Source organism: Macrosteles quadrilineatus, unplaced genomic scaffold (assembly GCF_028750875.1).
Source record: "Macrosteles quadrilineatus isolate MER2022 unplaced genomic scaffold, UCM_ALF_1.0 Scaffold_4__1_contigs__length_99947679, whole genome shotgun sequence".
Classification (NCBI taxonomy): Eukaryota; Metazoa; Arthropoda; class Insecta; order Hemiptera; family Cicadellidae; genus Macrosteles; species Macrosteles quadrilineatus.
This window is the reverse complement of record NW_026542597.1, coordinates 51,716,262-51,731,856: the sequence shown is the minus strand read 5'-3', so window position 1 is coordinate 51,731,856 and position 15,595 is coordinate 51,716,262. Positions and strand designations below refer to the sequence as shown.

The 15,595-nt window shown below is 36.7% G+C and overlaps 1 protein-coding gene across 1 annotated transcript in view; it reads left to right on the top strand.

Annotated features, from left to right (window-relative positions):
- LOC128992417 (glutathione-specific gamma-glutamylcyclotransferase 1) overlaps window positions 1-4,208 on the top strand; it is a 37,166-nt gene extending 32,958 nt beyond the window's left edge. The window contains exon 3 of the mRNA XM_054415984.1: window positions 1,653-4,208. Within this exon, the coding sequence (XP_054271959.1) occupies window positions 1,653-2,183 (531 nt within the window). The 3' untranslated portion in view covers window positions 2,184-4,208. The remainder of the gene's footprint in view (window positions 1-1,652) is intronic.
- Window positions 4,209-15,595: the final 11,387 nt, after the last annotated feature.

The following is a 15,595-nucleotide window of genomic DNA, read 5'->3' as shown; positions in this document are numbered from 1 at the left end:
CCCGCCAAGTCACCAATGGATTATATCCAAGTGATAATGCCGCAACCCCTAGGTCTAGCCTGAAGTAATGTGGAAAACAATCCCAGGCTCGTGCCTAGCATCCTTAGAACAAAAAAAAAAAAAAATACATTAACGTCGATCTTTCCACTATAATTTCAAAGATCCTACAACTTTAATAATACATTTTCTCAAGCTGTATACGGAATCTCCCAGGATTTATGCTACAACTGAACAGTTTCGATATCTTAATTTTTGAAACCATACATTTAACTGTTGAGTAATTACGATGCTAGAATCAGCTAACTTGACTCAACGCGGAAAGCTAATGTGCTGACAAAACACGGGCTACAATTAGCCCCAATGTCGGTGGTTCGTTGGCTTGGTCACTTGGCGAGGTCTATTTTGGGCTTCATAACATCCCAACTGGAGCCAAAACTAAATATATATCGCTAACGTGTGGCATAATTTTCCGGCATTTGAATCGCAGAAACTTTAATCTTCCTAAAATAAGATATTCCGACCTAACAAAGAACCAACACAACATAACGCAAGGATCAAGTCCTTATAAGGAATTCTTGTTATGATTTTTTTTCATTTTTAATACGCCGAAAAACTTACTCCTTACAAAGTATACTAGAAACACTGTGTTACGATATGACACGGAGATAATGTTGGTTGACATAGACTTGGCACTTTGCAAAGGTGATGTTAATGGTGTGTGTAACCATGTTAACAACGACGTGTGTTGTTGTGTGCGTGTGTTAGTCAACTGTGGTGTCAAACTTGGGCGACACACTGTGTTTGTAAGTACTTGCATTAGAGACTCCACGCTGGCTGCGAATCAAAACACTTCAAGTGAATCAAAATACGACGCCTTGACATACATTGATTGAACATTGGGACTTTGTAGTTGTTTTTTTACAAAGATTACATTTAACGATTTATAATGTGTAAAAGTTTAACAATTAGCCACGTTCATGACCTTCCAATGAAATACTTTGCAGCAGCAATGTTATATGACTCGAATAAAAAAGGGGCCTGGGGGTTGGGGCTCCCAGCGAGCCAAAAGCGAGTTACAATTAAACAGCCGCTCATAGGTGTTTTGGTTTGATTTGTTACATTTGATGCTTTTAAATATTTAAAAAAAAATTTTGTCAAATAACTAACGTTGGTCACACACAGTTTCAAACAATTTACTTGCTACTATCTAACGACGCCTTTTCTGTTGGACATCTTTAATTGATAGTTGAATGCTAAATAGCATCTTTGGGTCGACAATGGACCCCGATTTAAATTTAGCCAGCAGTTTTCAGATTTGAGTACGAGCCTAACGAACAGTGAACACTACTACCCCAATTATTTTAATATCTACCCCAGAACAATTGATGTAAAGCGAAATAGTCAATATCAAGGTTATTCCTTTCCACACTGTTTCGCGGTGCGTACCATTGCTGATTGCTCCCAAAAGGTTCCGGAATGCACTTATCCGGAACAGTGTCCTTAGGAGTAATACATTTTGAGTTCCTGAAGCAATGCCTAGATACCCTCTTTCACACCTTTAGAGCCTTGCCTTCTCATTACTGGCGGACCATTATTGCTGTGACCTTACTCTATGTTTCGTCAATCCTCTAACCACCCAATGTTTGTTGCAGGGTGTCGTGTGGGGCAGAGCCTTCCAGTTGTCCGGTGAAGCTGCCATCCCGTACCTCAACAACCGTGAGTGTGTGCTGGGCGGATACCTGACCGCCATCACCACCTTCTACCCGCGACCAGCCGAAGATGACGGGCATACCATGGAGCCCTTCGCCGCCCTCGTGTACATCGCCACACCTAGCAACTGCCACTGGCTGGGTGATGCTCCCCTCAGCGAGATCGCCACTCAGATAGTGTCCTCCAGCGGGGCCTCGGGACACAACGTCGAGTACCTCCTCAGGCTGGCGTCCTTCATTAGAGAGTTCATCCCCGAGGCGGAGGACAACCACCTGTTCACTCTGGAGTTCATGGTGAGGACGAGGATAAAGGAAAACAACATGTGCATCAAGAGTCTGATGGGAGAAGACGTGTCTCCGCCTAAGAGTCCGGAGAGAGAGATCGTGGCAGACGAGATTCAACCCATCAGAGAAGACTCCTTCGAGTTCACCTCCAGGGTTCCGCCGAAGAAGCTGCGTTGTCTCAACATTTGAAGAGGTGTGGAATCACACGCGGAAGACTTCGGTCAAAGACCAATGTTTCACGCACGTGTCGCAAAGGCACAAGCTTTTGGTGCCTTCGTATTGTCCACGAATAACCTAATAAAACGGGTCTTGCGATGACGTTTTTGTTGCGAAATATCGTATCACTAACCAACATGATTGTGATGTAAGGTAACTGACTCAGCCAAATATTGGTTTGAATATTTAAAAGATCAGTGATAGTTATAGGGGAATACAGGGATAGCACAGAACTTGGACAGTGTTGAATAACCTTTTTATAAATATTGCATTTATAAAACCATACAACTTTATAAATAATAGCTTTATCCGCAGCATTATCGTTGAATACCTTTTTGAATAAAGTTCGCTTTCAAAATCGGCCATATAGTGAATATTTTTGTAAACAGTGAAATTTTCAATACGTATTTTGTTACAAATGGGAATACTGTAGTTGTTAGTATACATGGTCTGCATTTCACACTTGTAAAGAAACATAATTTAATTTGTATTTGTTTGGTCTTGAATTGTTTTGCTCAATAATTAATGTTAATTTTTACTGCGAGTCTTTATAAATAAATGTATCTTTTTCTCAGAACTTTAAATTTATATTTTTTGTAATTTATCTATTGATTTGTATGTGATAATATGATACAACTTATCAATTAATTGAATTCAGCATCTTTGTGTAAACCCCAACATTAGTTGAAACAAATGTTACTTTCAAAAAGATAGACTAAACTAGTTTGTTTTGTAATTTATCATTACGTATTAAAAGCTATTGTGATCTTATTTTAAGCCCATAGTAGCATCTTTTTAATGAATTTGTAATTGCAAAGTGTTATTACTTAAGGTAAAAGAGAACAATTATCTGTGATAATCTGATTAACACAAATTGATTGTCCAAAACAATATTCTGAGAAAATTTCTATCAAAAAAATTTAGTTTAGTATACTTTTTCACATGGTTTATATAAATAATAAATTATTGACTATGTTTTACAATTTGTTGTAATTTTATAACCTATCCCACAGAAACCAAACTATTTTTTTCTATATTGTTTACTCAACTATGCATTTTAAAAACAATTTTGGTCTCCAAGTCTAAAGCAAAACCTTGGAAATTTGTCTAGGTATTTGTACCATTATAATTTTATTTGGAAATAACTATAGTATTTATAAGTCCTTTTTTCAGTTTTTAGTTAGTTATTTATCACTGCAGCTTTTATGCACCGAAATGAAATCTTTCACAATTTGAATTCAAATTACACAAAGTACTTTATGTGTGATCTTTATTACAAAAACTTTAAATTTTAACATATTTTAACCATTTTTAAAACTAAAGAAGATATTAGTTTCTTACATTGTTATTTTATTTTCTTTGACTTTACAAACTATCAGCAAAGTATTTAATTGCATTAGCATGAAAGTAAAAAAAAAACCTGAAGCCATGATGAACATTTTTCAAATCATTCAGTAGATCTTTTCAGCAGGTCCAATCCAGGCACATGCTGAATTGTGTAAAGCGTATGTTAAATAATAACCTTAGTTTATAAGTTTGTTTATGTTTACAATATTTTTGTTAATATTTCGTTACAAATAGTGTGTCAATGGACTTTATTGTCCTGTATTTTGTTAACCTTTGCTAACTTGTGCTTTGAACTTGTCGTTGATTTAATCTAAAAATAATATGGGACTTAACGTTCCTCAATTAACAAGGTCATTAACTCGTCTTTGGTGATTAACTAATGTCATTAACTCAATGTTGGTGTTTAAAGGGTATAATGACCTTTTGTTATTTGTATAGCTGTATGATAAAATCCCTAAGGGATTTGTTTTCAGATTTATTTCTATTCTATATTTTACTTTTTAGGGTCTATTTGTATTTTAATTGATTACTAACTGTATGGTGACCTAATGGTCCAACTTGTTTTGTTTTGATTATTGCAGTGTTTCATGAAGTGAAATGCCTGTATGAGGCCTCAAGGCCTGATTAGAAAATAAACTTATACTTTTAAAAGGTGGTATTTAATTAACCACCTTATATTTCTCTACATACTAGAGGTCGTCCAGTAGTCAAAAACTCTAGTACAGACTTCTCTATTTTCACCCTGCGTTGTAAATATAAACATGTGATTGGAATTTCTTCCATTTGTTTTGATTTTATGTTTATTCTGCGTTGTTATTTCGTCACCAGCATGGCAACCCTTAAGGTCCATTGTAATTAGGAAAAAAAAATTCATTTGTTGTGCTTATTTTTAGCCTATTTTAATTTCTGAAGGAATTCTGTACATCTACAGGAAAATTTCCCTGTGATGCACACAAGCTGAGAAAAAAGTTTTAAAGAAACATGCTTGCCTATTAATATATATAGATAGATACAATTAATTGATATATTTTGTATATGAACTGATTTAGATGAAAAAACAATGCAACTAAGCAAATTTACACTTCTTTCCAGGAAATCGCATGCTCTCATGTCTAAAAGATTATAGGTTTACACAAATGTTAATAGATCATAACATAAGTTATCTTTTCGCTGAGGCTGACTTGCAATTTGTTATTTTTTTATTTAATTTACATATGCAGTATAACAAACCTTGAAGCACGTTTCAAAAATTCAGCTAACGAATTAACCAACATCGAAATGTATTCCCTTTATTGCATTTGAAATTTAACAGTTTTATTATTTTCTGTTACCATACCCATTTTATAATAGTAACAGCAACTGTGGTTATTTTTAACGACTACAACTAACAGCTCAATAAGAAAGTTTTACCACCACAAACTCTATTTAACAAAATTGTATATGTCTCTATTCTATTTAGTTACAAACTTAAAACAGAAAAATACAAAATTAAAAAAAATATATAAACCCTTTAAATCATAATTCATTATTGACTGTCTGAAACGGGATGATAATGAATTAAGTTTAAAATTTACCATCCAAACCAGTACCACTGCATTGACTTTTACCATGACAAATCGTCGATATTTATTAGTTTGTATGTACGATGTCCTACGCCTTCTTCTTTGAGAAGAAGGAGATTTCACGGTATATAGAAATCAATGGGAAGAATTGGAAGAGCCCCAAGCAGGGGGAATCTTCTCCATTCCAAAGGAGGGGCAGATGCTAGAAATCAACTGACGAGACACCAAGATTCTCTTTTGTTAGATTTTTTGTAAAACCACAACTTTTTACGAGGATGCGAAGGTAAGGGATACGCGTGTCTTCGTGAAGTAAGTTTATTCCTGCAATACTTTTATTCAAACTTGATGGAAATTCCATTTAGGGCGGCTCCTTGATTACCTTGTCACTAAATGGTACTTTTAAAATATTTAATTCCACTAGGCCTGAAATATTCGATATCTCGTAGTAAGCTTTGACTATTTTGAAAAATTTTGACATTTTGGATTAAACTGAAGAGGATTTTGTAAGCAAAATTTAGAGGCCTTAAATTAGAGGTAGGCCTACATCAAGTTTCACCCCATTTTAAAGGTTTTTATTAATGAAGAAACTCAGCGAAACCCATATGCCTATTCCTCAATCCAGTACAAAATGGTCTTCATATAAAATGTTTATCAGCTAAAGAAAGAAGAACCCACCACATAAATGTATTTTTAATGCATTGTCGCCATCATGTCGTACCGGGTTATGATAAAAACCTATAATTTCCGATCATATTCTTCTTTTATAACGGTCTTTGAAATAAGGTGTCACACAATGGACTTTAAAAAAATTTTAAGCTGTCCCAAAAATATCCCGATTTGGGCTTCCGGGAAAAATTGTTTTATCAACCAAAAAACTGCCTTTTATGCCATAAATGTATGTTGAGTTTGAGCCAGTAAAACCCATTACGATGTTAACAGGGTTTGTGCATACTTATGCATAATCCTGTATATCAGTTTATTAAATCTAACTGCAGACTGTTATCATTATCTGTTAAATATCTCCACATATTTGGAAATGTCTAAATATATTGCTAAATATTAGTTTTACATTGTTGAAAATGCACACTGAAAAATTAGCAAACACACAAGTCAGCTGGTTTCTTCAGACTCTACCCACCTGTCAAATTTCATCCCCCGGCAAGTTTTGATGACGCCCCATTCTGACGCAACCTCCACCCATCGTCTTTCTCCGTTTTCCCGAGTTGTTTTCTTCGCCGGCACCTGGCGTGTGCTCCCACAGTCTCGGGTCACCTGCCGGCTTTGGCTTTGGGCTTTTGGGCTTCTTGGGGCTTTTTGTAATGCGCCCGGCAGCGGCACGCGTAACACTGATGTTCCCACGCCCCCACCACCACTATGGAGAGGGGGGACAGGTGGCTGCTACAGCTGATGCTGTGATTGGAACCTTCCTGATAACACGGTCAAGGACCTCCGATAATTAACTCACTCGGTTGTCTTTGGTAGACGAAGAGAGAAGAGGGGATAAGAGGGTCCATCTTCACTGGTAGCGAGGATTTTGGATACTGCATAGACTCCTTATCCTATTATAAAACGTGAAGGATGAACTGATGTGTTTTATAGGTAAGCCTAGAGAATTGTTACGTTGATAAAACATTTTCTGCATTAATTTTACATTACATATTTTTATTAGGATAAAAAGTTTTAGATTTGGTGAAACAATAATAAATAAACAGGAAACATACATTTAACGGACTTATACGTCAAATGTGTTTCCAGATGAACAGAAAGATATCATCTCAGTAGTCTCACCATAGACAAATATAATTAAATATTTTTGTTTGTTTATGGTCTCACAGACATATATACTTCTGCGGTATATCAATTGAACGATAAAGCTGATAAATCTATATGGAATATGGGAGTATAAATAATCTATGCTTGTAGCGAACGTTTTTGAAATCACCATTGTGTTACTCATGTTTTTAAATTACAGTAGTTAGATTTAGAAAAAGACTACGAACTACCCAAGTAACAAAATTTCGTGGTAAATATATTACACTTATATATATTTCGTTTTTAGAATTCAACTTCCAATGTCCTTCTTTTGGATATTGGTTTATATTGGCAGAAAGTATTTCGTCACCTTGCAATATCCTTGGAAGTGATTGTATTCCAACTTATCAACATCAAATTTTGAATCTATGGTCAACCAGTCAGTGTCAAGGTTGATAGGTAAGTATATAATTGTAACTCTATATCTTAAGAGATAAAAATGAGTGTTAGTATAATCACTACAGCCTATGCAGCAAATAATGTAAGCAATAAGGACACTTGGTAGGTTTTACATTATAGTCATATAGGAATGGTCAAAAGTCTTACTGTGGTAAAACACTAAATATTTATTTTATTTGGATACTTAGAAACGGCTTAATTCTTCTTTAACTTTAAAAAATGTAGACCATTGTTGTACATTTTAATTACTACAACTATTATCACAAGAACTTTCAAAGACACAACGCCGGCCAAGTTTCCTCCAGATCGTGACACCGAGTTCGCATAGCGTGTTTGAATTAAAGGAATGTAAAAGTTGAACACCGTACCGTGGTATAACTGAAACTTAAGTACGGGCGTTTCAAAGTTGAGTGGAGGAATTGGAGAATAACTCATCTTAGTTTCCGTCACATCGTTATTAGCATGTTTAATGCTTTGTGCCTTTGTATCCAGTATAATCAAGAAAGTTTGAATTGGAACATGCAATGGCTATTCATGTAAAATTTTAATAGTAGATGTAATAATTAGTTTGTGGATGAAAATTTAAACTGCGAAAGCGGTTGAAGTTGTACAGTATATTTCGTTATTATATAAAAACTAGGTACTAGATTTGTCTTTATAAGATTTCTTTTATTTGATTTTTAAATCATTTTAATGTTTTAACATTTTAATGTTTTAACATTTTAATGTTTTAACATTTTAGTGGTTTAACATTTTAATGTTTTAACATTTTAAATGTTTTAACATTTTAATGTTTTAACATTTTAATGTTTTAACACTTTAATGTTTACCATGGCTTTTTTCGCCAAACTACTGATCTTGAAGAAGTATTGTGAGACTTAATCCAAGTCTTCAATAGCGCAAACTCAAAGTCAATATACAACACTGTTGATATGACGACAAAATGTTCACTTACAACAAAATTCATGAGTACTGAGTTCAAATCTGTAACATAGGTACTATTAAATAAAATTTGTACTTTTATGTACAAAAGGCAATGTTGTTTGGCAATAATTGGCCTCGCAGGATATGGATTAATACGAATTAATCTTATGGAACCACGCAGTACATGTGAGTTTTCATATAAATGGAAGAATATTGTATCTATCCTTACTGTAGCTGAATACCAAGAGTGAAAACAGTGGTTCTGCTATGAAAACTACCCGTACTAAATTAATCATTAATCGATTAGCATGAACAATTCTGTAATGCAACTCATACATCAATCTAATGAAAACGCATACGACATACGACATAATTTCTAACCATCTCGCCACACATCGCTTAGTGTCTACAGTGGTGGGTAGTGTATAAGGGATGGTGTCTGTCTACTCATCTAGTAATGATTATAAAGATACCAGGGCCATCTGCCCCACTTGACCTAGCCGCCACGCCGTGTCTAGCCTAAGCTCCCTGCTACTACCTTGAACTGCTACTAACTCCCTGCTACTACCTAACTCCCTGCTACTAGCTCCCTGCTACTACCTAACTCCCTGCTACTAGCTCCCTGCTACTAGCTCCATACTACTACCATTGACTTTATATCTACCTACTACCTAACTCCCTGCTACTAGCTCCCTGCTACTAGCTTCCTGGTACTACCTAACTCCCTGCTACTAGCTCCCTGCTACTACCTTCAACTGCTTAGCTTATAAATCACAGCAAGTTAAACTGTCACTTATTGCAGATTAAAGGTGTAAATAGCTTCTCGATTCTCAATTCCATATAATACTTTCTCAAAAATTTACATTAGATATTTACTCAAATACAAGTAATGATTCTCAAATACAATTAATAACTTATCAAATAAATATTGAAAAGGTGTGTTTAAATAAATGTATAGCGTATATTTTAAAAACCAAGTTTAACATCAAGTCCAATTGGGTTGAATAGAGACCTAGTAGGCTATCTAACTGGTTCTCCAGCATAAATAATCACGTAATTACACCACATCAGTTCCAAACACATTCCAACAACAAACAAAACAAAATGGAACACAATCCCGCATAACTCACACAAAACAAACACAATAATTTACCTGAGCGCATTGAATACGGGTATAAATAAATTAGGCCAACAATAATGTGGCATAAACAGGCAATAGGCCCAACTGGGCCTCGGAAACCGACTTATAAACGGCAGCAAAACACGAACAGACCTACATAACTTATAATCAAGTCGCAGGTCATTAGAAGGGCATCATTCAAAGAAGCTTCCGCGACAAAAATAGTGCGACAAAACCCCCTCATTAATAAAACTCGTCCGAGTTATGGATGGGACAAGGTGCGCTCAAAGTGAGTCTACTTATATATTCTATATTAATTTCCCCTAGCACTTCCTCCAGTCGTATTTCACAATCAATTTAGGTGATAAAAGTTTTTGTCGTTGAAGGGTTAACAAGGTGGCCGCCAGGTGGGTAGGGTGTTTGTGGTTTATTTATAGACGCTGGGAAGTTGGTGTGTAGGTGAAAAAGAGTTTGGCGGTATAAACTAATTAGTTCTTAATTACAACACGTTTTAGGTTAGATTTAATCCAAGCGTTGAACGAAATGGGAAACAGCTGATCGTGTTGCCAACCTATTTCCAAGCGTACACGGATTAGGTGCATAATAAAAGCACGCTGTTTTGTATTGTTTGGTTGGAATACTGGTGTGCGGCAAAGTAACTACTGTGTGACAAAGTTAAAAGTGTGCGGCAAAGTAAGTAAATGCAGCAGTTAGCAGCTTGTTGTACGATAATCCGTGCAAGGAAGCCCACTTTGTTGGGTGACTGTAGGAAAATGCTATTTGGTGTCTTACAATACACGACTCGGTAGTCTGGCCTTACCGTCACCCAAATAACTAAAAATATCAATCTACATGTTCGAAACAAAATTCACCAATACGAAAACCCCTTAATAATTCACCATAACCTTCGGTAATTTATTTTTGGAACCCCAAACCCAGTTTTATTTTTGGAGAATTTCTTGAAAACGTTAAATAATCCTGGATATCGATTCCAAAGCCATTTCGAATTAGTCATTGGTCTAAGATATGCCCTCTAATATTACGTTAGTAACAGGATAGATAACTCCCTAGCGAACAAAATCAATCACCCAAAAAAAAACTCCCATCGATGTGCAAACCCACAATTCACGGTAAAGTTAATTCCATTTACAATGAATACTGTTTAGAGTTCACACATTTCTCTGCAGAAACCTCCAGTAGTATTATGCAGTGGTATCGTTCTGAGCCAATGTGGCCGAATCCCCTGTCACCTTGGAACAAAGACGTTTTGACTGAGGTTTGACGAATCGTAATGTGGGAAGTTATGGAGCCGAGGCTCTCTCAGGGGCGGGCAGATGTGCGGGTGAGGGTGCAACACGACGGAAGTCTGAGAAACCTTCCCGTAGCCGCACTTCCGCCTTCGCTGCACACTGCACACTGCAGAGGCCTTGACCCGAGGGTTATGGGTAGTGGTGTTACTGAAGAGAACTGTGCAAAATTCTACATTATCGAACACGATTTATAAAATAAAGAGGTTAAATACTTGCTGTACAGCTGGTGATCCGTTTTTCAGTCTGCGGCCAAGATTTAGAACCTTAAGGGTTAGTTTTTCAAGTTCTATGCCAAGTGGTTGAAAAAAATCATCCTCATCCTTGGAGTTGTGAAGAGTCGTCAAATACTCGACTTATTAACACTTACACGAACATGAAAACATTTACAAAAACAAAACTTTTGCCAAATTGAAATACTGATAACGGTTACGTAGTGTAGCCGGCAGAATGTGAGCCATAACTTTTAAGTTAACAACAACATGTAAATGTTATCGTGTTTGTGTAAGTGTTAAATGTATTGACGACTCTTCTAATCTTCAATGTTCGGTCCAACATTCGGTCTAAATTGATTTTCTAGTGGCAAATAACAGCTATATGTAGATTCAGGTTCACTCAGTCTATAACTTGGCAACATTTTGATTATGATCTTTGTTTGCTATACTCTGGTAGTTTGTATTTAAAGCATTACGTACTTTGAATAGAACCGTATTTAGTATACCCCCAATACAATAGCGAGTGTTTTTTGAAGGGGTGAAAAATGTTTGAGGGTGTTCAAAGATGAAGATGCTGGAAACGTAGGGAAAAGGGGGAGAGCTTTTACGTCACGACGATTCGTGTTTTCATTAGTATAGGTACTATGCTACATCCAGGCCGAAACATAATAGTGAATCTCCTACTTCCAACTGAAGCTGTCTTCAAGGCTGCTGAAGGCTGCTGATCGTCGTGCTGATTGCTGAGCCCGACCTTGCTCTGTGGTCTAGACTTGACGCTTCTTCTTTTTACCTCTTAACGAACATTCCTGCAGACATTTGTATGCGCGGCGACACAAGCCTGTCAAACATCCGGCATCCGATCGACGCTACTCAATCTTGATGGTTACTGAGTGTTCATTAATAGTCCCTTCCTTTCTTTACAATTATGTAATATAGTTAAAAATCTCGATTCGTTGATGGTTGGCTACGAAATCATTATTTATTTACCTGGCATTTTGTCTTAGTGGTAACGTCTTGAACATCGCTGAGAGACCGGCTGACTACTACACTCTCACTCACTTCTATCGCCACTGGCTTATGTAAAACTTACACTAAAAGTGAATAGTGACTAATAGTCTTTAGGTTATCATACAGATAAATAATCAAACCTGAGTTAGTAAGTGTTCGTCAATAGAATAAACAAATAAATGTTAAGTGGTGGAATACAAAAAGTAATAAATGAACAACAGCTAAGGCAAGGTTCACTGATCATATACCATTACAAAGAAACTTCCATTCAAAACTCTGAAGGTTTAAGTCCAGAATGAACCGTTACTTCATCAATCATATAAAATCTCAACAATACTTGTCCAAATGGGAGATCTTGTATTCATTGCCCCCAAAAGCCAGGGGTGATTTCATATTCCGATAGTCAAGGTCAGGTAGGAACATTGTAGCGCCCAGTGCACCACCCTGTGAACGCCCTGCTAGCGGCAAAAACGCATCAGTTGCTTCCTGGTAAACACCAGCTTCTAGTGAGCGTGTGTGTGTGTTTATGTGCGTGTGTGTTAGTGTGCTGTGCGGTCACCGAAGCGCCCTTAGTTTTCTCACGGAGGCGCGTTCACAAGTTCAGAAGCACAATAATTTCGTAATGACCAGTGAAATAACACAGTAGCCATTGGCCTGAGGCTGGTCACTATCACTTTCGTTGGGTTGCGTGCCGACAACGGTTGGCGTGATAGGCCTTAGGCCGGCTTCCCAGACGGCCGTCGGCCTTGGGCAACCATGAAAGGGAAAGGGTGCGCTTTTGATCGAATTATTTCATTCGGTCAAAAAAATTTAAATGAGTGGTTATATAACATGGATAGACAATGGACACTGGCTGTGGTAAAAATAATTTGTAAATTGGATGTGGTTTTATCATGATATTACTCCTAATCTGATAGTTTTGTGGCTAAAGCGTCAATCAACCAAATAATAGTTTAGAGTTTATGAAAAAAATACAGCCCAAAACTTATTCCTACAAATATTTTATTAGACATATGACAAAACAAAATTCAGACACACGCCAAGATTGGTCAGTGTAGCAATGAACAAAAAATTCAAAGATCAACACAATTGGATTTATGACACCCGAGCAAATCGATCTAGAATTCACTTTTAACTATTTAACAATTCACTGAGGACAAAGAAGGTGAACTAATATAGGATTATCAAAACTATTGCTTATCATTTACAGTATAACATTTACACAATTTTAATTTCCAGGTTAATTTTAATTAATTGGTTAATTTTCCAGGTAAACAGGTTCTAAGCTCAGAAGATTTATAGAGTCACTAACCTTTTTTAAAGATTTTTTCAAGTTTATGTTCAAGTAAACTTTTAATATTTCCCTACAATCCTTCCTGGACCTTCCAGAGCAGCTCGCCGTCTCCAACATTACTATTACCGATACCACACGGAGCGTCGCCACTTTTTCCTCTTCGATTGGACTGGAATTTCATTGAGTCGAGATCGCAGAACCGATACGAGGACATAACTATATCGTCGATGGCTAAACCTCGGATGAATTATACATACAAGTAGACGCCAGCGACCAGATAGTTCTCGGAATACAGAGCGATCCTTCGATAGTTCGCTGATTGCAGCGCGTGCTGGCGTTGGCGTTGTCTGCGCTTCTCAATTAAAATAGTTCCCGGTCGAGGACAAGCAAGAAGCGACTTACCGATTCCAACGAATCGAAAGGTTAAATCAAATCGTTGCGATTAACGGACTACCGCCGAAGAAACAGTGACCTTTGAAGGTTAGATTTTTGAATTCCATTCGTCGACACGGTTCTGTAATTGAATTACTTTTTGTTAAATCGCAGAGCAGTTGCCAAGGACATTGGTTGAAAGAGAATGGTTAAAAAGAACGGCAATGTCAAATGTATCTTGCGAAAATTTGGATTTGTTTATATATTACTCTCGGGGTCCAAAAGAGATTAGGCATGGAAGAATGAAGTAAGCATATTATAAACCAGGGGAAAATAAGTTAGAAGGAGGATATGAGTGTTTAAAAATAGAGGAGGTTTGAACTGTCTCGCTCCATTCTACACACATCCTTCGTCTCAATTGATGATGATGATACCTAAATAGCCTACAGAATTTACAGCACTAAAATATTCCCACATAATGTGTTATTTCCAATGTCGTATTTTTTAAATGAATATTTCAAAACTATACTCCTATAGCCTATAAATGAGCTAGATTTTCCAATTTTTTCTGGTACTCGTATAAAGAAAGGCTTTGGTAATGCAATGTTTCTTCTAAAACTCAGTCCAAGTCTTTTTGTTGACAGGGCGATCTGGAGATCTTCCAATCCATTCAACTTAGCGGAGAAGACAGATATATAGTCCTGCGATTTTGGCTGCGATGCAATGACTATTAATCATCCAATTATTTATATATCTGCCTATTCAACCAGAATTGATTTGTTGTATGTCCCAGAACCTTTCTTTCTTGTATTTGGAGGACCAAGATTATCTTTAGAACAGCAGATTGTATTCTATGACAATTTTCTCTTTCATTCCATTTTCATCAATTGTGCAGTAAGTTGCAAAACAGTGAGTCAAAACTATATAATCGACGACTCTCACTTCCCAGTAAGTGCTAATGGACAGCTGGAACGTGTAAATCAATCACGTGACCAGGTGAGGACGGAGGACCGACGGACTGAGGACCGCTGTACACTGAAACAGCGGAACATTACTGTCCGTGTCCAGCCTTTGTCTAATTCATAGAACACTTCCAACGCATTGTCTAGGTGATAAATAGGTGCTACTGTTATACGTGCTGTCGAAAAGCCCGCGTTCCCACCCGTTCCTCTTAATTTACGGGAGTAAAAAAATACTGTCCTAGACAAATGTGTCACTGGCAAGCACCATAATCAATCTCACGGTAGAGACATGGTGTACACGCAAAACATGTAACAAACTTGTACGTTTTAATCAGTCTATACACTATCCAGACTTGGGATGGAGACTGTGACTGTTTGCAGATTATTTGTAGGTTCTAAAACCCAGTCTATTATAGTCTTCATAAAGTTTACATACAGCGTACTAAAAAAAGGTGTAGATAAATCGCGTGTATACAAACATTTGGCCTAATGTAGTGGAAAAGGTGAGTGGTCATTGTACATAATTCATCATTCAATCTAAGTCAACTCAATCTAACAAAGTACTAAAGAAATTGTTTAAAGAATTGGATGAAATAGTTGTTTGATCGGGTAATCAACCGTCCTGTCAAATCCACTGATACATGTAAAAAATGTAACTAAGGCGTTAAATGGAAGTTTTCAAACTTAAAATAATCTGCGTGCACAATTTGATAAGATATTACTATTATAATAGACATTCAGCTAAAACACCTTTAAGGTTAGTTGTTAACAGTCAGTGTAAACGTTATCAACTGAAACACACTTACAGGCTTAAACAGGCAAATTGGAAAATAAACGACTGAGTCTTCTTGCACTATTCGTAGCAAAAGCATTATCTAAGGTCACTTCGCATCCGACAATTCAAATCATGAAAACTCAGCAGATCGTATTACTATAATCCAGCGATGAATTAGGTCATAATGAAAGACTTTATACTAGGCAACCCTTTTTAATGAACTTGTATAATTCTTTGATGTGTCTGCCTAATGTTTTGCACTGCGTTGCTCTTACTGAATGGCTGAAT